At 33.1% G+C, this 22,445-nt stretch overlaps 3 protein-coding genes and 1 long non-coding RNA gene across 4 annotated transcripts; 1 reads left to right on the top strand and 3 right to left on the bottom strand.

Moving 5' to 3' along the window:
- Window positions 1–7,696: 7,696 nt before the first annotated feature.
- Window positions 7,697–12,256, bottom strand: LOC111424588 (forkhead box protein D3-like). The gene is made up of 2 exons (XM_023058186.2): window positions 11,629–12,256; window positions 7,697–10,283 (listed from the first exon to the last, which is right to left on the bottom strand). Exons 1-2 carry the CDS (start codon window positions 11,960–11,962, stop codon window positions 9,673–9,675), a joined length of 945 nt encoding a protein of 314 aa, XP_022913954.1. The 5' UTR covers window positions 11,963–12,256; the 3' UTR covers window positions 7,697–9,672.
- Window positions 12,257–14,136: 1,880 nt separating this feature from the next.
- Window positions 14,137–15,640, bottom strand: LOC111424545 (uncharacterized). The gene is made up of 3 exons (XR_011641085.1): window positions 15,190–15,640; window positions 14,555–15,138; window positions 14,137–14,467 (listed from the first exon to the last, which is right to left on the bottom strand). It is a non-coding gene; the product is annotated as an uncharacterized lncRNA (long non-coding RNA).
- A 40-nt stretch (window positions 15,641–15,680) lies between these two features.
- On the top strand, window positions 15,681–16,652 carry LOC111424522 (RRP15-like protein). The gene is made up of 2 exons (XM_023058079.2): window positions 15,681–15,937; window positions 15,988–16,652. Exons 1-2 carry the CDS (start codon window positions 15,886–15,888, stop codon window positions 16,632–16,634), a joined length of 699 nt encoding a protein of 232 aa, XP_022913847.1. The 5' UTR covers window positions 15,681–15,885; the 3' UTR covers window positions 16,635–16,652.
- Window positions 16,653–16,692: 40 nt separating this feature from the next.
- Window positions 16,693–22,294, bottom strand: LOC111424521 (Transcriptional adapter 2B). Its single transcript, XM_023058076.2, has 10 exons — window positions 22,167–22,294; window positions 22,013–22,110; window positions 21,896–21,955; window positions 21,701–21,842; window positions 21,431–21,648; window positions 18,831–19,271; window positions 18,366–18,412; window positions 17,866–18,022; window positions 17,070–17,132; window positions 16,693–17,006 (listed from the first exon to the last, which is right to left on the bottom strand). The coding sequence occupies exons 1-10, from the start codon at window positions 22,171–22,173 to the stop codon at window positions 16,887–16,889; spliced, it is 1,353 nt and encodes a 450-aa protein (XP_022913844.1). The 5' UTR covers window positions 22,174–22,294; the 3' UTR covers window positions 16,693–16,886.
- Window positions 22,295–22,445: the final 151 nt, after the last annotated feature.

The following is a 22,445-nucleotide window of genomic DNA, read 5'->3' as shown; positions in this document are numbered from 1 at the left end:
TTATAGCGTGAAGTTTTCTTTTGTAATGTCAATTATAGCGTGAAGGAATGTTCGGTAAGGTTAGTTTTGTTTACAAACATTAATTATACCATGAAGTATTCTTTGGCAATTTGTAATGGCAATTATAGCGTGAAGTTTTCTTTTGTAATGTCAATTATAGCGTGAAGGAATGTGAGGTAAGGTTAGTTTTGTTTACAAACATTAATTATACCATGAAGTATTCTTTGGCAATTAGTAATGGCAATTATAGCGTGAAGTTTTCTTTTGTAATGTCAATTATAGCGTGAAGGAATGTGAGGTAAGGTTAGTTTTGTTTACAAACATTAATTATACCATGAAGTTTTCTTTGGCAATTAGTAATGGCAATTATAGCGTGAAGTTTTCTTTTGTAATGTCAATTATAGCATGAAGGAATGTTAGGTAAGGTTAGTTTTGTTTACAAACATTAATTATACCTTGAAGTTTTCTTTGGCAATTATACTCTGTTTTTAAACCAGGAGGAGTATTTTAAATTTGTCACCAGATTGACCTTGCACGTGATTGGTTGAATGCGAGGAAGGTTCACACACAGGCAATTTTGAATTTTGATTTTGAATTTGAAGGTTAGGTTATTGACAATTCGACAGTTTCGTGTCATTATTGTAAATTTTGTGTTCTTAAACCCTTCTTTATTATATTTTGAAATAAATACACTCATAACTTCAATGTTAATTTGTATGTTTAGTGTTGACGATAACAAACGAAAATAAATACAATAATAAGTAAATAAATAAATAATAATAATTATTAATTTAAATTTACTGCCAAAATATCTAGTGATATTTTCTGGTGATTTTTCCTAGTATAAATCTGACTTTCGCGTTTACTCCTCCTGCTTTAAAAACAGAGTATAGTCTATATCCAGTAGTTACATTAATCTCCTCAGACACATTGTTGCATACATCCACAATAATGGTGGAACGGATATCCGGCAACTACCCGGTATCCGGTCTATCACTTAGTACTCCACCATTCACAGGAATTAATATCTCTTTTAGGTGTTGGACACTGCAGATAATAATCAAGTTCAACCCCAATAGGACATTTTTCATTGAATACAACTTTATTTATATCAGGTTTGTCTTTAACAACCTCATTGTAATAATCCCAATACGATATATAAAATCTCTTGTTGCAGTTTCGTCTAATTTTCTTCTCTTCGCTTGTAATTCATCATCACATTCATTACTAACAGAACTGTCGCTGTTATCACTTTCGATTATTAATTAAAGTATCCTCTTTTTAATGCAAAAAGCCGTTTTGAAAAATTACTTATAGTTTTTGAGAAATAAATTTTTGAAATGATCGACAATTTTTTATAATTTTGCAATTTTCGCCGATTAAATTTTAATAATTCGTATAAAATCGATTTCTTGGAATATGAATATGAAAATTTCCCAAAATGTTAATAAAAGTGTCCTCTTTTCTATGATCCAACTCGTTTTGAAAAATAACTATTAGTTTTTGAGAAAACAATATTTGAAGTTTTGATAACATTATCAATGTTGCAATTTTCATCGATAATTTTCAAAATTCGTTATAAAATTAATTTCTTGAAGGATCCTTGTGGAAATGTCACCAATTATTAATTAAAGTATCCTCTTTTTAATGCAAAAAGGCGTTTTGAAAAATCACTTTTAGTTCTTGAGAAATAAATTTTTGAAATAATCGACAATATTTCGAATTTTGCAATTTTCGCCGATTAAATTTTAATAATTCGTATAAAATCGATTTCTTGGAATATGAGTATGAAAATTTCCCAAAATGTTAATAAAAATGTCCTCTTTCCAATGAACCAACACATTTTGAAAAATAACTTTTACTTTTTGAGAAAACAATATTTGAAGTTGTGATAAAATTTTCGATATTGCAATTTTCATCGATAACTTTCAAAATTCGCTATAGAATTCATTTCTTGAAGGATCCTTGTGAAAATATCACCAATTATTAACGAAAGTATCCTTTTTTATTATTATTTTAGTATTCCTTTTTTATAACCATAATGGCCGCATAACCGGATATCCGGCCGAAGGGCATGCCGAATATCCGGTATCCGGTTTTGCGCAAAAGCACTATCCCTTCCATCACTAATCGCCAAGCTCTTGCATCTCCTCTTCCTAATGGTACAAAAGACGTGTCGGTTGATTCTATAAAAATGGTCAATATCATCAAATCTCACCACACGTATTCATGGCTATTCTCATAATTGTGTCAAAAAATGAGCAGTATTCACAAAATCCTTCTCCTTCATATTGAGGTGCGATTGTTGTCTCAGAGTCAAGTTTCTACACGTTTGAAGTTAAAGTGTTCTATGAGAATCACCCTTTTCGACTTTCATTTAAATTCAGAACAGTGTAGTATATTTAAACTATTCTACACCATAATCGCTAGGGTTACTGCACAACTGCTCAGGCCGAAATAACTGCTATAAATATAGCAGCTAATGCGATCATCGACTCCAAAAAAGTTTGCAGAAACGTTGTAATCTGCACTGATAGCAGACAGGCTATGCTAACACTTAGTAGGCATCGAACTACATCATCGTTAGTGAAGTCCAGTCGGCAATCGCTTGAGGACTGAGGAGGTAAATGTTTACAACAACGTCAAGTGGCGGAAAGGATATACCGAAAATAAGGGACACCATCATGCGGACAGGCTGGCGAAACGATCGGCTAAAAAATCATCACAGCATCAAAGTTGATCAACTCCATCTCCCATCGAGTTTAGAAGGTGTCTTTGCAAAGAAAACTCTGCTCTACCCTGATCGTAAAAGATCAACTCAGTTCCTGGGAGAATCAAAAAGTGACTTGAGGGTTCACACCCTCGTAAGCATATCGCACCTTTAGAAATAAAGTGCCACAACTCAAATAATAGTGTTTCTAGGAAAACAAGCGGCAATTGATAAAGAGCGTCTTTTTATGGCATTTATTTCTAAAGGTGCGATATGTTCTCTATGAAGCTGGCGAACGCACCTCTTTGTAGAGGGTATGAAATGGAAGACGAGACAGTAAGTCATATTGTTTGTGACTGTCCCAACCTCGTGTACTTAAAGGAATTCATTTTTGGTGTACCATGGTCCCAAATTTCAGACATAAAGAACATACCATCTGATCTATATTAACGTTCATTAAAACCTTGGGTTGGTTTTCTGACCCCTGAATAAATTGTAAGTTGTGGGGATGTACAAAGGGCCCGCTGGGGCCTAAGTGCTGCAAAGGAATTCACCCCCACATGAAACTACGTACAACTACTGCACTATAGTTAGTGCATCTACAATATTACTGCACCTATATGCAGTAACTGACCGCCTAATAAATTTTGCCTTTGTTGCGACACTTAGCTAAAGTGTGAGTATGAATTTGAGAGAAAGGGGTGGATATTCGGAGGAAGCATAACCGGTAACGATTTCAGTAATCTCTTTCATGTTTTCCAGAATTCATTTTACTTACAGGACAAATGTTAGATTGACATTCTTCTTCACCATTTACACATGAGGTCAAGAACATCAACTCTTCAAAGTATATCGGCTTCATTTCAGTTGCAGCTTCTTGATTTTTCGTTTGTCTCAGATTTAAAGCTTTCCCATAATTATCTTAGATCTGCGTTTAACGATTTTTGCATACAAAACAATAACAAAATATATGATAAATAACTTATTTAACTTCTACTTTTTAACTATTTCAAGATTCAACATTTCAATTCATAGTAGATAAATAGATACCCTTAAATGCAAATGATTTAATTTGAGTTCATGTCATATCCCAAGTTAAATCGGATTAAGGGTTCGATAATACCGCACAAATTGCAGTCGGAAATATTAAATCGTCAGACTCGTATTAGATTAAAGGAGGGTCCCGGTTTTAGCAGTATACAGTTCGTTAAAAGGGGCGGACAATTTTGAAGGCACACACATGTGTATATTTCGTAGTGCGTGCATCGCATGGTGGTGGTGGTGGATAGCAGGTGGCCGTTTCGGGTTTGAGAGTACCGTAAATAAGTTGGCCGCGAAGCTCGAGTGTTAAAATTAAAACGTGCCCAGCCCCACTCGTACGAGACTCCCGATTGTACGAGTGCGCGGCCCGCTGCGATATGGAAAGCCTCCCGCGGCGCTCCAAACAATCGCCTCCACTCGCTTCGGAATGGATTTAATTCCGGATAAATTCGATTTGGCTCTGGATCTGTCGCAGAACCCCGTTTTCGCGATCAGGTGCGTTCGTCTCTTTCACACCCATTCTCTTTCTCTCCCTATCGGTGTGCACTCTTCAACGTTGAAAACCTCACCCTATAACCAGTTACATTGCAAATTTGATTTGAAACGAACGTCCTCCTGCGTGGAATTAATTTTGATCAAACGCGTCACTCTATAAATAGGATACATAAAAGGATTAAAACAATGAATTAACTAAATAAGTTTGGAAAACTTAGTATTCTTAAATAGTATGCCTAAGTTCAGTTCAATTATTTAAAACTGTTTGAAAAACATGGGATCCTAAAAATTTGTTCAATATGACCATTGCAAGCACTTATGCACTAAGTTCGTTCTTGTTCAACCTACTAATGGACCATATAACACAAGAGATCAGACTCAAACTAGGATACAAGATAGGGACCCAAAATGTTAATATAGTTTGCTATGCCGAAGACGCCGTTTTGATTCAAATAACGAAGATGACCTGCAAAGACTAGTATAGCTCTTCAACATAGCAGCTAAGCAATACAATATGAAAATATCAACGGAGAAGACAAAATGTATGGTATTATCCAAAGAACCAAGACGCTGTAAACTACAAGTTGAAGACTCTATAATAGAACAAATTATGCATGTTAAATATCTAGGTGTAGAAATTACAACCTATCGACAACTACGTAAGCAAGCACTGCAAGATAGGCGGACCAATACCTCTATCAGAGAAAGATGTAACATACAGGATGTAGTAAAATGGACAAAAGTAAGAAAGGAAGAGTGGAAGAAGCATGTGGAAGGAATGGATGAGAGGAGATTTGCCAAAATCTAAAGACCACAAAGACGACTGCACAACAGATGGGCACAGAGCTGGTTCTCCTCGTCTGCGAAGTAAAGTCCAAACCTGAGGCTTGGCAAACAGGAATGCGTCCCTAATCGAAGGTAGAAGAAGAAGAACATCCGTATCTTATGTTTGTAAATCTGTCAATATTTTTTACAATTTTCACAAACTTGACATTTAGGTTCTAAATTTAGGTTTTTAAATGACAAGAGGTACAAGAATGAGTCTTAAGGAAAATTCCACATGGTAATCTTAAACTTAGTCTAAATAAACCAAGGACACGGAAATATTAAGGAAAAAAAGTGAAACGAGGAGTACTAGAAATCTGATGTATTCTAAGTACTAGAAACAACCTGTTTGTCATCTCAATATCTTTACGATAAGGTATAAAAATAGTCGTCAATAATGAATGACTCAATATCGCTGAACTATAAACAGGGTGGTTTATTGGGTAGGCGTTTCATATAAACGAGGGCGAGGCAATAAAATCATCACGTGCGGACCGGGGAAAGTGTTCAATTTGGCGCCTCTTCCACTAGATTACTATCTACCCTCGAACGAGAACGACGGTACCCGGTTAAACGGTCGAAGAGAGTCGCATTCCTCTTACGCGCGACCATTCTCATTTGTCACGCGCAAATCCCTGCTATTCAGCTTTGATCGCACGCAGTAGATATTTTGATTAAAACGGTGTCAAGCCCTCAAAAAAGAATATATCCCGATTTAGCTGTGTGTAATTTGAAATTTTGCGCTCATTTCAAATATAAAGTAAACGAATCTTGGATAAATACGAACGTTTACATAAAATGCATAACAGAATAAGATAACTCATTGTAAACGTTTTATCACGTCTTATAATTTATTTCAAACAAAGCTCAGAAATAACAGGTTGTAAAGCAGTGTGAAATCAGCAGCTTGTTATCTTGGTAAATGTAAAAATATGAGATAAAGTGAGAAATTTATTAAGTTTTTTTTTGGACACGAAATCGTCGTAAAATCTGAACGTTCATCAAAAATGTTGTTTAATAAGATTATTCCGTTGTATAAACCAAGGACAATGGGCTTATCAAAAAGCACACCGTTTTTAAAAGTAAATGTAGGTATTAAACGGTAACACATCTGCATTGTTATCTTTCCACTATTTTAACATTATTTCATAATATTTGTTCCCGCACGCTCGGAGATGAGTGTTTATTGCGAAATAATTTTAAATTATGACTGTGTTTTTAATAACTTTACGCTTACAGCAATGTGGAAACGTTGAGTTTATTAAAACAACGGTTTATTATAAATAATTTATTTTTTTTTTCATATTTTTATATACACATTTTCTATTCACAAAAAATACAACGAAAACCTAATAATTCTACAATTACATTTTCTTTTTAAATTATAAATAATGTCTTTGTTATTAATATTTTTTTTTAAATATAGACACTTAAAGTTTATTCCTAATTTTTGTTTTAATTTACTTATGATTACTATTTATGATTATTATTCGAATAATAACTTTTATTGTTATAATAATTTATATTATTGCTTCTATTTACAAATCAGCACTATTTACAAATTCTTATTTCAAAAACAAAAACTACTTTCGACAACGTTTACAGACATCAACAATCTACGAAAAAATACAAACATTATTGGGCATTAAAAAATTGTTTGATTGTTTATTATTTCTAACAACCAAAATCCTCGATATAATGGATCTCGGGTTATTCCTAAAGTTGCTCTATCCATGCTCATAAATAATAACTCATTCCCCGAGTTGTTTGTATACAGCGTGTCCCGTATCTTCCGCATCAGAGCATTATACGGTTGTAGGATACATTATTCTGAAGCGATCTTTCTAATAAAATTTTTTCGAAATGTTTATAATAACCGCACGGGAACTGTTTTAAGGAACTGTTTTTCGTCCAATCAGCAGATCGCAAATCAGACTCAGGTAATCGGTGCCACCCTCGGCCGGTTCGCTACGCCGATGATAACTCGTTTCCCACGTGTACTCACCAATAGATTCGTCATGGAAAGAGAAATAAACTTTTTCGATGAATCAAAGTCGTCCGTTATTGGTCGTCGTTAAACAGTTCCCGTGCGGTTATTATAAACATTTCGAAAAAATTTTATTAGAAAGATCGCTTCAGAATAATGTATTCTACAACCGTATAATGTTCTGATGCGGAAGATACGGGACACGCTGTATATATATATATATATGTTGTTGTGGTCGATCTGAGGTTCGTTCTTCTTGTTGGTTCCCTTTGGAAAGAGGCAAGGATCGCATTTTTCTTTAAAACTATTTTCCTCGAAATTTTCATAATAAAGCCTCAACATCTCATCATAAAATAAACTCTTTTAGCTTCAATTTGAGATATAAATCGTCTTTTTATCTCATTAAATAAGATAGAAGCGATTTTTTTAAATTTTTAATTTTTTGACGAATTTTATCTTTTTCTTAAAAACCATTTTCCTCGAAATTTTCGTAATAAAACCCGTATATCTCAACATCCCATCATAAAATAGACCCTTTTAGCTTAAATTTGAGATGTAAATCATTTCTTTATCTCAATAAATAAGATAGAAGCGACTTTTTTAAATTTTCAATTTTTTGCCCAATTTTGTTCTTCTTAAAAAAAAAATTTCCTAACAATTTTCATAATAAAGCCCCCATATCTCAACATCTCATCGTAAAATAGACCCTTTTAGCTTCAATTTAAGATATAAATCATCTCTTTACCTCAATAAATAAGATAAAACCGATTTTTTTTAATTTTTAATTTTTTGGTCAATTTTATGTTTTTCTTTAAAACCATTTTCCTCGAAATTTTCATAATAAAATCCCTACGTCTCGACATCGCATCATAAAGTAGACCCTTTTAGCTTCAATTTAAGATATAAATCGTATCTTTATCTTAATAAATAAGATAAAACCGATTTTTTTTTAATTTTTAATTTTTTGGCCAATTTTATGTTTTTCTTTAAAACCATTTTCCTCGAAATTTTCATAATAAAATCCCTACGTCTCGACATCGCATCATAAAGTAGACCCTTTTAGCTTCAATTTGAGATATAAATCGTATCTTTATCTTAATAAATAAGATAGAAGCGATTTTTTTTAATTTTCAATGTTTTGGTGAATTTTATGTTTTTCTTAAAAACCATTTTCCTCGAAATTTTCATAATAAAACCCGTATATCTCAACATCTCATCACAAAATAGACCCTTTTAGCTTCAATTTGAGATATAAATCGTCTCTTTATCTCAATAAATAAGATAGACGCGATTTTTTTTAATTTTCAATTTTTTGCCCAATTTTATGTTTTTCTTTAAATCTATTTTCCTCGAAATATTCATAATAAAACCCCTATATCTCAACATCCCATCATAGAAAAGATACTTTCAGCTTCAGTTTGAGATATAAATCGTCACCTTATCTCAATAAATAAGATAGAATCGATCTTTTAAAATTTTCAATTTTTTTGCCAATTTTATGTTTTTCTTAAAAACCATTTTCCTCGAAATTTTTATAATAAAACCCTTAGATCTCAACATCCCATCATAAAATAGACCTTTTTAGCTAATATAAGATATAAATCATCGCTTTATTTCAACATCTAAATTAAGAACGTTTTTTTAACCTTTCATAAAAAATATTTTTTCTATCAAATATGTTAATATCTTTTCAGATTTTTTTCTGTTGGTTCGTAGTGGCTTTGGAAGAAAAAGGGAACCAACAGGAAGAATGGATGAAACCTCGGATCGACCACAACAAGACATACTTCTCCATCCGTGAAGCACTACGCATTACCATATTATTGTATATTTATAAATAAATCAAGGACGGTAGTTCTAGTTTTAGTTGTTATTCAGCTTTAGATTATTGTATAATTTTCATTGAACTAAAACTAGAACTAACACTAGACCTAGAACTAGAAAGCTTCGGGTTTCAAGTTCTAGCTCTAGTGTTAGTTCTAGTTTTAATTGTTACTCAGCATTAGATTGTTGTATAATTTTCATTGAACTAACTAACACTAGACCTAGAACTAGAAACATTCGAGTTTAGTCTCAAACTAACAACATTACAAAACACATATAGAATAAATTAAGCATTTGCTAATTTAAAATGTGAAATAGTAGTTGCCTACCCATGCGTGACGTCACGAACGGGCCTTCGATCTATACACCCTTTCCCGAGATGTAGCAATCCTCTTAGATTCTACCATCGTTGGTATAAATATAAAGGCAGTTAGACTATCCGCAACGGTGTGAATAGATTAATATAATCCGTTATATCAAGATTTTACTGTATTTATATTTTTTTCGCAATAATTTTTGAACACCCAATATTTATATGTACAGTACGGTATTTTTTTAAACACTAAAGATTCCTTTTTGTTTCAATTACTTCGGCGAACGACAAATATTGCAACTAAACATCACGTGACTCCATTTTTTAATGTATTTACAATGTTTAAAATTAAAATTGTTTTCAAAACAAGACAATAATTGAGCACACAAGATTTCCATATAAAATGATTAGATCAAGGAAACGATTTGAGTCAAAAAACTTGTTTTAATCGCAATAAAATGGTAAAACCGATAACTTTCACCTCGTCCAATCCTCCGAGGGTGACATACCAAAAGCAGTTGACATTTGATCCCTAACGTTACCTTGATGAACGCGACCGAAAATAAATTCCGTCGAACATTTGTTATTGCCTACATTGCTACCGTCATGATGATGATGATTCGTTTGTTTGCCAATAAGACTTTCTATGGAAAACTCACTCTTTGTTTTCTTGTTTTGGATCTCCGTGGCGAAATCAATACTATCCGGAGAAGGTAATGAAGCTTGTAGACCGGCGGTAACCGTTGTTGGTGTAACCGGAACGGGTTTACAAATGGTCGGTTGGGTTAATCCCATGGTGGCGGCGGCTAAAGGACCGAGACCGAATCGGGATAAATCCATGGGGGAAATTAATGGGAGAGCTGTATTTGGTATGGAAGGGACGTAACCGTAAGGTCCGTGAAGATTCGGATGGGCGAATAAACCGTAGTTGTCTTGGTTGAGGAAGGAGGCTACCATTGAAGAGGCGTGGTGGTCTCGAAGAAGAACGTTCGTTGAGGGTCTTTTATAACGTTTTCGACGACGTAAAAAGCTACCGTTATCAAACATGTCTTCTGCTAAGGGATCTAATGTCCAATAATTTCCTTTACCTGGAAGAGAAAAATAAGATATATTTTAGATAGATTTCGGTTAAAAATGTTATCTTCAGGATACTTATGTTACATCAAGAATCAGAAATGAAATATTTTTGTGACTTTCTTTTTCCTTCAAAGAGTGAAGAAGAAAAATCGGATAATTTTCGGAAAGTTGGTACATAGTCTATGCTCAAAATTGAATGATGATGACTTTTCAGGGTAAACATAAAAGTAATGGTTGCCTTAGCCACTGGTGGAAAAAATTCAGTTTTCTTCAAAGTGTCATAAAGTGCATATCTGCTAATACATGGTTTTATGTGCAAATTTTGGAACTGGAGAGAACCATTGATGTTCTCTTTAGATTTTTCTGAACAGTAAATATTCCGACAATGCATGAGATATTATTCAGCTGATCCTTTTTTCTACTACCGAGATGAAAAATCTTTTTTTATGCACTCATGCATATTTATAAATTTTTGAAAATGATTGATCTTGGTTGCAAATTTTTAGACGATTTCTTCTTAAGTTGACCATAAAGAGGCCAAGCTTATTTTTTCATCAACAATGTTTTTTGATACCAAGTGCTGCCTAATAATAAAATTGTACAATATTGCTGCGATTAAAACATTGCCTTACTTATTATATTGATATTGCAATTGCAAATTAATCATAGAGAAAATTTTGATTGCCAACATGATGGATTATTATTCTTTTCAAGATCTCTTCAAAAAGAAAAAACTTGGTGTGTTAAATTTGCAATTGGACTTTACATAAAGGTACATTATTATTAAGTCCTTCATGTTGGCCGATATAACAAAAGTATTTGCATAACTTTCAATGCTGCTTCTACATATTCTAAGTAGACGTTGATCTTGTTCAAAGTTCTGTGTTGGACTGGCAAAAATAATCAAAATTTTTTTCTTTACATTCTTAGCTATCAAGGTCTTAATCATACACTGCTCATTGTATCAGATACGATACAAAACTAGAAATCGATATATTATGATAAAACAATAATTGGTATGAATGCAGTGTGTATCATGTATGTCACATATCCAACATAAACATGTCAGAATGGTGACTTAATAAGCAGCATAAACCAAACTAAAGGAAAACAATAAAAATTAATGGTAAACAAAAAGTTATGGAAAACATGATTCCAGTTTTTCAATGAATCTCTTATGGCATGGCATCTAAATACATATATTATAAAAAAATTATCTAATATTACATTCAAAACATTAATTTTGAGTTACTTTCTATTTAATTTTGAACATGTTTCGATTCAAGCAAATATCTTCAGGGGCACCGATTAAGATGGGTAAACTAATACAACTAAATAATAAAAAATGAGACATACCTGGATTTCCCGGTTCCCTAGGAATCTTGATAAAACAATCATTTAGTGACAAATTATGCCTTATGGAATTTTGCCAAGCAGGAAATTTATCTCTGTAGTATTGAAACCTGGTCATAATAAACTCGCAGATGCCGCTAAGCGTTAATTTCTTTTGCGGTGATTGTAAAATAGCCATGGTGATGAGTGCGATATAAGAATAGGGTGGTTTGATAAGCTGCTGGCCTGCGGTTCTCTTCTTCTTGTCGTCGCCGGGTGCTGGCGCGCCCCCGCGCAGATCTAACGGCGCCTCAACGGCCGCCTCAGCTACGCGCCGCGCGTCATCCTCCGTGGTCATCGTCGGCACCCCAATCACTGTGACACCATCGCGCGGGCTAAAACTACCCGGGACCTTTTGCACTATACTCTCAATGGAATACAAGTCGAAAAAGTTTGAACTTTTGTAATAAACCGTCGCACGCCTTCACCTATCGTTTTATCTATGCCCTTATCTTTTCTCTCTCTCACTCTCTCGAGAAAATTTAATGGGGATTCGTGTATTTGTCGTCGTCGGTTCGGATATTCGCCGGCGACGTTCGTCGTGTGACTGAGGGGGCGCCACGGCGGCTCCGCACCTCCAAATCCGCCAATGTTATTTCAATATTATCTCGGAAAGAACAATGATGGTACAAGCGGCCGCATTTCCGGATAGGTTTGTGCGAAAACAAAGCGGTCGCAGTGGGGGCAACGGCAACCCCCGTAAATGGCACGCCTACCGCCCCTATCATTGCTCCGCCTCTGCTACCCTTCTCTATCAATCCCCTAAAAACACCGAACCGTTTTTAGGGTGGAGAGGGGTTTACCTATCTTCATCCAACTCTTGTTTGCGTTCCTATACAATTTGTATGGGATTCTATACCCTAAGTTATGTAATGGTTGTTGATTCTTAAAATAATAATTTTATTACCTATAACAGAATAAATCATTATTAATTTTTTTATATATATAAATTATATTAGACTATTGTTTATGGAAACATTAATAAAATTTACAAAGAAAATATATCCATTGGTTTATACAAATTTTTGTTTGTGCATTGATGATATATGTATATATATATGTATCCTATGATTTATATAATATATTATGTAAGTCATAAAAGCAACAAATTTCAAGTAATTTTTTTTTAAACTTTGCAAATACATATAATATTATATAATAAAATCCTCAAAGCAAATAAAACTCCCTACAAATAATAAATAAGTAGTTATAAAACATCCCTTTAAAAAGACAATAAAAATAAAACCACCAGGAATATTAGGAACAAAAAGGTATGTAGTGGGGAAAACCTGGTGGGAGAAGAAGAGTTGAACGGCGTCGCGACGCTAACAAATAAAATCGCCACGTGGCATACGCAACCCCACCGTGAGTAGGATATGTCGGGCGTGGCCAAAGCCGCAGGAAGTTATCATTAGCCACTGGCCTGAAATAGGAGGAGCCAGAACGTCTCTTTGTAAGGTAAATAATATTCTGTACAATGTATACAGCCGTATTGAGCTTAGACTGTGAATGCAACTTAGAGTTTTGAATGATGTGTTGTAGATTCTGGCGATAGCGACGACGTTTTGCTTAGACTGTGAGGATTTTGTTATATCACGTTTACCGCGTCGATGATTTCGAATTCTCGGTCGCTCCGCTTCCATTATAATTCAAAGCGGGGTCCTTTGTTCCCTACCGATCCTTTGCCGCAATGTTTTAAATTGTTCCGTCTCTCTTTCTTAAAGAGGAGATCCAGCAAATATTTATCGCCCCTAGATGAATTACTCTATTGTATTATATTTCAAAAGGATTTCATGGTTTTCATAAAGCATTTAAGTTTTTTTAAACTTTCTTCTAATAATTAAATCTTCTATGAGCCGCCTAGAACTAACACTACACCTAGAACTAGAACATTCCGGTTTAGCTCTTTTAAGACATGCACAGCTAAACTCGAATATTTTTAGTTCTAGATCTAGTGTTAGTTCTAATGGTAATCTTACTTCTTGTTTTAGCTGTTATTCTAACACTAACTAAAAACATTCGGGTTCTCTCAATACAGCTAAACTCTAATGATTCTAGTTCTAAATCTTGTGTTAGTTCTAGTGATAGTGTTAGTTCAAAACTAGAACTAACACTAGTCCGACAACTAGAAATATTCGGATTTAACTGCACGTCTCTTAAGACGGCTAAACCTGAGTGATTCTAGTTCTAGGTCTTGTGTTAGTTCTAGTGGTAGTGTAAAAGTAGAACTAACACTAGACCTAGAACTAGAAACATTCGGGTTTAGCAACCCAACCGAACCCAACCCGAAACTTTCTAGTTCTAGGTCTAGTGTTAGTTCTAGTTTTCTTATTCAGTGCTAAATTGTTGTATATTACCGTCTTAAGAGATGCACGGCTAAACCCGAAACATAGAACTAAACCTAGACCTAGAAAGTTTCGGGTTACACTATATAAAACCATCATTGTTAAAATCACAATCTAATGAAGTGCATTGTAATAGGTTAGAATTGTTTATTCTACAATTCAAAAGGCTCATGTAAATCGATAGATTAAGTCGTATATCAGTCTTCTATATCTTCTATATCCAGAGATCTACCGATAAATCGATAGGGTTGGCAACATGGACTCATGGCAACACTATGAGTCTTCCTATTAGGACTAATCTGCGCAAAAATGGTTACAAAAAACCTTTCGCAAGACCAAAAGGACATCAGGAGGGAAAGGTGTCTTGACTTTGTGGAATCGATTAAAAATGATCCCCATTTGCTGGAACGTGTCATTATTGGGATGAGTCTTGCATCAATCTTCAATCTCTCCAAGGTCTAAAAAAGCAAAAATGAGCAAGTCAAAGATCAAATGTCTACAAACAGTTTGTGCCCCAAAGACAAACCGTCAATCAAGACTTTTACCGAGAAGTTTTTGAAAAACATCGAAAAAGGGTAATTCGTGCAGGACCATACATCAAGAACAACTGGGTGTTGCATCACGATAATGCGCCTTGTAACACAAGTTCAATGTATTATTGAGCAATTTCAATAATGTGACTTCCCAAGATTGAAAATCACCTCTAGGGAACTCATTTTGGGACACTCAAAAACATTCAAACGGCTGTAACCGACCAGCTGAAGGCTATTCCAGTATCGGAGTTTTCATGAGGATTGAAATTATAGGTTCCAAATCTTTTTTCGCTTTTTCTTTTTCATTTAAATTGACATTTCGTGTCTGTAGCTCCATCTATTGAGTACTAGATTTATCGAAACATTTTTGATTACAGTTTTCTTTGGATATATTTGATGAAAGGAACAAAACAAGGTTAATTAAAATTGTAAAATTGACGAAAACAATTTATTTTTTAAATATTCTCCACATACCAAATATCATAGGGATTTTCACTAACCTCCCTAGCTTTTCCCATTGAACAAAAGCACAGTTTTAATTCATCTAAAATCCTTTTATCATAATCACTAGCCATTAATGCTAACAAAAAAGTCACCTAATAAAAATAAATAATAGGATAGTGTTATCATTGTTAAATTTGTTTTACCTCTTTTACATAACAATCAAATTTTTCATTCGAGGATAATAACAAGGTTAATTTTTTTACTAAAACCCAATCTCGTTTTAGTATAGATTGTCGTATATGGTTTAAAATATAACCCGGTTTATGCCACATGGTATCATCTGACTCCGTTTCTATGTTCCTTTTGCAATCATTAACTCGACTATACTTTTTGCGTATCCTAATTTTTTTAAGGGAATCTATACTATGGAGGATATCAGTTTTTTTAAGGGCATTGTATTTATCATACACATCCGTTCGCCACATATCATATTGTTCCTGTGCTGTATCACATTTTTCTTTTGATTTCTTCTTTATTGTAGACCCAAGTTGTTTTGGACCATGTTTTTTTTCTTTTTTCAATTTATGCGGAGACATAATTAATTTATTAATAATTTTAACCTAAAATTTAGGTAACTGTCAAAAACACGTTTTTGTTTTAAATTTTTGACTTTTAATACCAACAAAAACATTCAAAAAAGCACTATTTCACATGCAATATAAATTTTTAATAATTTATTTTAAAAAACATCAAAAAAATTGTGTTAATATTTGTTATTAGACACACTAAATTCCTATTTAGGTAATAAATAAATAATTTTATTTGGTAATAAACACATGGTTTGACACTGTTTTAACCAACATAACCTCAACATTGTTAAAACTATAAAGAATAAAATAATGACTGTAATGAGTGATAACGGGGATATTAGTGATTCTAGTTACGAAGATAGTAAGTTAAAATTTGTTATAAACAAAAACATATTTAACCTTTTCAATTAGTTACAGAAGAAGAAGAAAATTTAAGTGAAAATGAAGAAGCAGGAAATGCAGCATGGGCGAATTCAATAGCAAAGATATTAAAATCTGGAAAACCAAAAAAGAAAAAGACCTTGGTACTATCTAAAGCAAAGAAATTAAATGATGAAAAACCAAGAAACACGAATACTGTTAAATTTGAAGTACAAGGAGAAGATGGAGAAATTAAAAAGGAAATTATAGAAACAGAATCTAAAGTTGATTCTATAGTTAAAAAGAAAAAGATTCAGTCGACATTAAGGGTTAAACCAAACATATTAGAAAAAGATCGTGAGAGAACTCTATCTAGAATTGCAACTAAGGGTGTGGTACAATTATTTAATGCAGTTAAAACCCAACAAAAAGATATTGACACACAATTAAAGGAAGCTGGACCATTAGAAGTTAAAAGAGATAAAGTGTTGAAAAGGGTTGATAAGAGATCATTTTTAGACATGTTAATGGGTGAAAATAACACAGAGAGTGGAAAAAATACCACTTTAGAACAACCAAAAGTGGAAAATGATGGTACTTGGAACGTTTTACGTGATGATTTTATGATGAAAGCTAAAATGAAAGATTGGGATAAAGAAATAGAACAGAATATGGAAATTGAACAAGAATCTGATTAAATAAATTTCTGTTTATTATGTTTGTCTATTTATTTAGAGACCTTAATGAAACAATTAATAACATTAACAGATAAACATTTATTGTTGGTAAACTCACAAGAGCTTTTTTACATTCATTAATATTTATTTACAATGTCAATAACACATTCATTGCCAAAGATGCAATTCCGCATCTATGGACTGAGACTTAATGTAGAATAAGAGATTTTTTTCTGGCGCTGAACGTGTTTATTCTTTTTTGCATGAGAAAGTTTAAACCACAGAGAGCCATCCACTTATATTAAGATACTGAGTAACTACGTCTCTTATTTCTGCTTCTTCTGTAGTGTTGAGATCATCAGGAATCTTCGTTTTACCAGTAGTCAAATTATCCTTTAACAAAATTAAAAGTAGGTCGCAATTTATTTAAAATTATTATTAGAGGTCATAACTTACCTGGATAATAAGAGATTTCATTGTAATATATTGTACAGGTTGGATATTTAACGAAGAACAAAGCTAAAAAAAAGATTATGTTACAAAAATATAATATTGATATCTTATTATACAGGTCGCTGATATTTGTGCAAACGGTCATTATTTCCAAAAGTAAGATAGCTAGCGAAAAATATTAAGATACAAAAGTAAAAAAAAAATAAACAAAATTCATGTAACACATCATAGACCTTAATTTAACCGTTTCAAAGATATCAAGCTTTTAAAAACTTATGAATTTATCTAATTAGTGACGTAATTTATCTTTGGGCGCAAATTATTTAAACTATTTTTGTTTTTTTGAGATGTGTTAAGTCACTGCGTTGCTATGGAGATGAGAAACTTTCAAAGGTAACTTGATGAACTATGAACATAATCGACTAAAATATTTTTGTGTAATTTATAAGATTAATTTCAAAGTTCAATATCTCAAAAACGGTTAAGTTTAGGTGTATGATGTGCTACATGAATTTTATATAGAATTTCAAGATGAACCGAAATATGGAATAATATACAGGCTGTTCCATTAAAGAAAACGTAACTTTGTTTCGCCATAAATTTTGACTGACCCTGTATAGTTAATTCATCTTTATTGTAATAGATTTTAAAAAAGACTAAAACTTTTGTTTCTTAACATTTTTCGCTAGCTATCTTAGTTTAGGAGATAACCGACCGTTTCCATACATATCAGCGACCCTGTATATTATCTTAACAACTATTTTAATTTTTATAAAAAAAAATTAATTAAATTACTAACCTCGGCTTCGTGTTGAGATAGCAAAGACCCATGGGGTAATGTAGACGGTGGAGGTGGTACGACACTATCAGAGTTGTTGATGGGGCAAAATGTGCTGTTGTCGGATTCGACGTTTTGTAGCCACTTTTCGTCGATTAAACTTTGACTTGGGTCTTTTCTTCATTTTTTTTCAAAATAAAACACAAATTATAAATCAAGAAACTTATAAACATTTTTGCTAATAATTTACACAAAATCGTTAGTAATAAATTACTACCAATAACAAAAAAAAATAAAATAAAGTTAAAAACAACCAGAAGACGGATCACAACTGAATGGTATTGCGCCTGGGCATTAAACCAACCCGATTATTAAATTCGACTAATTTAACCTCCTTACATTAACTTATTTACAATGAAAATGAAGTTGCTGTGAATAAATTTTATAAAATAAAAACAAAAATGATTTATTTGTACACGCGTGAAGTTATCTATTTTTATCTTGATAAAATGAATGCTTACCCGTTTTTCAATTGCTCCGGTATCGATGTTACCAAGCCACTTCCGCCCTACGTTCAAATATAATTGATACAATCTTTACTATTTATAATTACTAACGATCTGAACCGATTTTTTTATAGCCCTAACACAAAACCAAACCGTGATGATCCCTGTATTAATTTATTGTTGATTTTTATACAAATTGACTCAAACTAATCAATCCAAAACGATTGAACTCAAAGACCCTCACATTATTAATTAAACAATTTTAGAAACATAATTTGTTTTATTATTAATGAATAAATCAAATAAAATCATATTTACAGTCATTCAAATTTCTGTACATCAAAGTTCGTTTTGTGCGGGATTGATTTCTTTATTTTAAACAATTATGAATGACCGTACATAAAAATTTACAGAGTATTCAAATTTTGAATCAAAATAAAATGAACACCCTGTTTCAAAAAGAACTAAATTAAAACTTACCGCTTTCTGCCTTAATTTCTGTTGTCTTTGATACTCAGCATGTTGCTCATAATGGATAATCTCATCTTGAGTGGTTAACCCAACACTTCTATACCGCATCAATTCGGAAAGTCGATGTCGTAACTCTCGTTCCCGTTCAACACTTGCAATCAACCTATCGTGTTCCCCAGAGGTTAAAAACTGACTAAATACACGCATATTATCTCTTAAATCTTTCTGTTCTTTTGTTAGTGGTTTTTTATTAATGTCTTTACGTTGATTAGCAAAAAATTTTGCTACTAATTGGTAATCTCGAACCACTCGTTTTCGACGATATCTTTCTCGTAACCGTCGAATATACATTCCCACTTGAGCTAATTTTAATGCCGTTTCCATACCACCTTCTTCCGCTGAGTTAAGATGAAGCGATGAGACTAACTGTTCGGCGGCCATGTCATATTCCTAAATAAATAAATGACAATAAAATATAAATAAATTTTTTTATAAATTAGTTTGTTAAGGGTATTTTAACAAGCAAACAGGTGCGTAAATCAGGTAGCCATTTGAATCATTAGTGATAGATAGTCATAGTGAGAAAAAGTGGATTTCTGGTGGAACAGGGTATATTTCCATAAAACAACGAATAATATAATCAGGGCGCCCCCATCCTGATAACTGATAAGAGTACCAGTCCCGATCGGTTGATGAGCCTTTAGGTGCTCTTCGCGTGGTACCGTCAACAACGAAGACAACGAATTTAGGGAGCATAAATAGGGCCGTATGAATTGAGGTTCATAAATAAAATCTGAAAATTTAATTCTAAAAATCGAATTTGATAGAATGGATAGACGAAGGATAAATATGGAAAAAATTGAAAATATGTTTAGAGACATAAAGGAACAGCTGACCGCTGTAAAACTAACAAAGGAAGGCAAAAAGATGGATATCCTAAAAAACGCTAGTGTTAAAAGGAACGATCATCATATGGATAGATGAGGACTACTCTAAGAAAATTCAGAGAGAGAGAGATATGATTTAATCACTGAACTAAGGGAACTCAGGAGGAAAGGAGTTAAAGCACATTTACAATACAAAAAAATAATTGTAAAGGATGAAGCAAACGACAAAGGGAAAATAGTGGACGATATGGAAAAAAAAGACACGTCCTATAAAATCAAAAAACTAAGTGTATAAAGAGGAGACTTTACTTAGGATGAAAATGGCAGGGATATAGATAAACACAAGGAAAATCAAGGAGAAAATAGGAAAGTTATAAAGATGTGGACGTGGAATTTTACAACTTTAACGGGAAAGGAAAGGGAAATAACGGAGGAGATAGAGAGGTTTTGGACAGAAATAATGGGAATTAGTGAAGCGAAAAAGAAGGGAAGGGGAAGGCTTCTAAGTATATATAAAACCGCATGGGAGTCAGAAACAATCCCGAAAGATTGGGAAGATAATATCATCTTACCAACACATAAAAAAAACTTGAAGCTACTTGAACTGTGAAAATTACAGAGCCATATGCCTATAATCTACAAGTTACAAATTATACATAAAGATAATGGAAAAAAAGGTTAAGAAGAGTAGAGGAAAATAAGCTAGAAGATGAACAAGCAGCATACTGAGCAAGCTTATTGTTGGACCTAATGAAGGGAGAAACATCAAACACTTTTGAAATGAGCAAGGGCATAAAACAAGGCGATAGCCTAAACCCCTTGATATTTATAATATTAATGGACATACTGATAAAAAAATACAAGAACAAGCAAATATCAAACAGTAATAGGTTATAAAAGGTTAGTACCAGTAAAAATAGATAATTTACTATATGCTGACGACATAGTGCAGATAGCAGAGAACCATAAAAAAGCAAGGAAGTTGGTTGAAAGGAATGGACGGAAGAAATTGAAAAGATGGGCCTAGAATTGAACATAAATAAATGTAAAATTGTGATAATAAATAAAAAGGAAATAAGCAATAACCCCAAACAATTATTTATTAAGGAACAAAAGATAGAAGAAGTAATCATCATATGAGTACTTGGGCAGTATAACATCACACAATGAAAGGATAGATTTAGATATAAATGCAAGAGTAAGGAAAACAAACAACGTATATCATACTCTAAACAGAACAATTTTTATGAAGAAGATTGATAAAAAGATAAAATTGAAAGTGTACAACTCGGTGGCAGTCCCAATATTAACATATGCCAGTGAATAGCCACTCCAAGATAAACAAGAAGGAAAGATCAAATATTTACAGAAAATAGTAGGATAAGGAAAAAGGGAATAACACAGGGAGTAGATCAAGAGGAGATAATCATCAAAATAAAGAGAAAGCAACTAAATTAGTACGCCCACATAATTAGAATAGGACATAACACAAAAGTAAAAAAAGGTATTTGAAGCAAAGAATGTGGATAAGAGAAAAAGGGGGAGACCTAGGAAGTAGGAAAGAATAGCAGAAGTTAGGAAGAAGAGAAGGAAGACTCTAGCAGATATAAAGGCATTAGCCAGGAACCAAAGGGAGTAGAAGTGGATTGAGGAATAAGACAAGATTTATCTGACGCCATCAGGCATAAAGATCAGAGGAAGAAGAAAAGAAGTTTTATTTACTCTTTCATAATCATCTCGATGAGACATGTAACCAAGTTGTCGCGCTTCCTCTGGTGTTACATCCAAGGGTGGTAGCCGTGATGTAACATCAGGCGATAATGGACCTTTATCTTCTCCAATATGTTCTTGCAGAATAGGTCTAGAATTTCCAATATCTATCAAGGTAGCTTTACCAATATTTCCTTCTAAATATCGTTGTATGTATTCTTCTTTTACCTCTGTAAAAACCATAATTATTATTCCCTAAATACTTTCTATGACGTAAATTACCATCTGCCGTTCTAGTTTTAACATGTTTACTTATAAGTTCCCAATTACCAAATCCATAAGATTCTACTGCATCTAATAAAAGAAGTTGCTCCCTTCCAGTCCAATTACCACGTCCTCCGAATACACTAACAGCACAATGGTCCTAAATGCAAATCAAATATATAAACTACGCAATGAATGCAATAAAATTTTTACCATAAACCTATATGAATGATCATTTTTATGAGATCCTATTTCAGCTCCACTGGAAAAGCACTGCAAACATAATCGAAAATATTTTATTTGAATTTGAACTTTTGTATTGTTTTCTACCTGCAAACAAATGTCAAAATCTACGCAGTCGCAACACTGCACTCTAACGCCATTAATTTCTTCTTGACAGTACGTGCAATTTACTTTTGAGAATAAGTCTGAAAAATATAGCGTAATGAGACCCCATCCGAGAGCCGAAGTATTTTCAGCTTACCGGCCATAACTAAATGGAATTAATTAATTTAATGTTAAACGTTTATTCGCGTAAGCTTCGTTCAAAAACTACCACCGAAGCATCGAAAATTGTTTGGCGTTTTGCGGTGGTTTTGACGTGACGCATCGTAAACGTTAAATGTCCCTATAATCGAAACGATTTAGTTACTTTTTACAAACATAAATTTTGTCCAAAATATAGTTTTTACTTCACCATAACTATTTAATTAAACTCATTATTATAATTTATGCATTTTTAAAAAGCTCTATTTATTACTTT

The sequence above is a fragment of the Onthophagus taurus genome, chromosome 7, assembly GCF_036711975.1.
Source record: "Onthophagus taurus isolate NC chromosome 7, IU_Otau_3.0, whole genome shotgun sequence".
NCBI lineage: Eukaryota > Metazoa > Arthropoda > Insecta > Coleoptera > Scarabaeidae > Onthophagus > Onthophagus taurus.
Note: the sequence above shows the minus strand (reverse complement) of the source record. Positions and strands in the feature narration are given on the sequence as shown.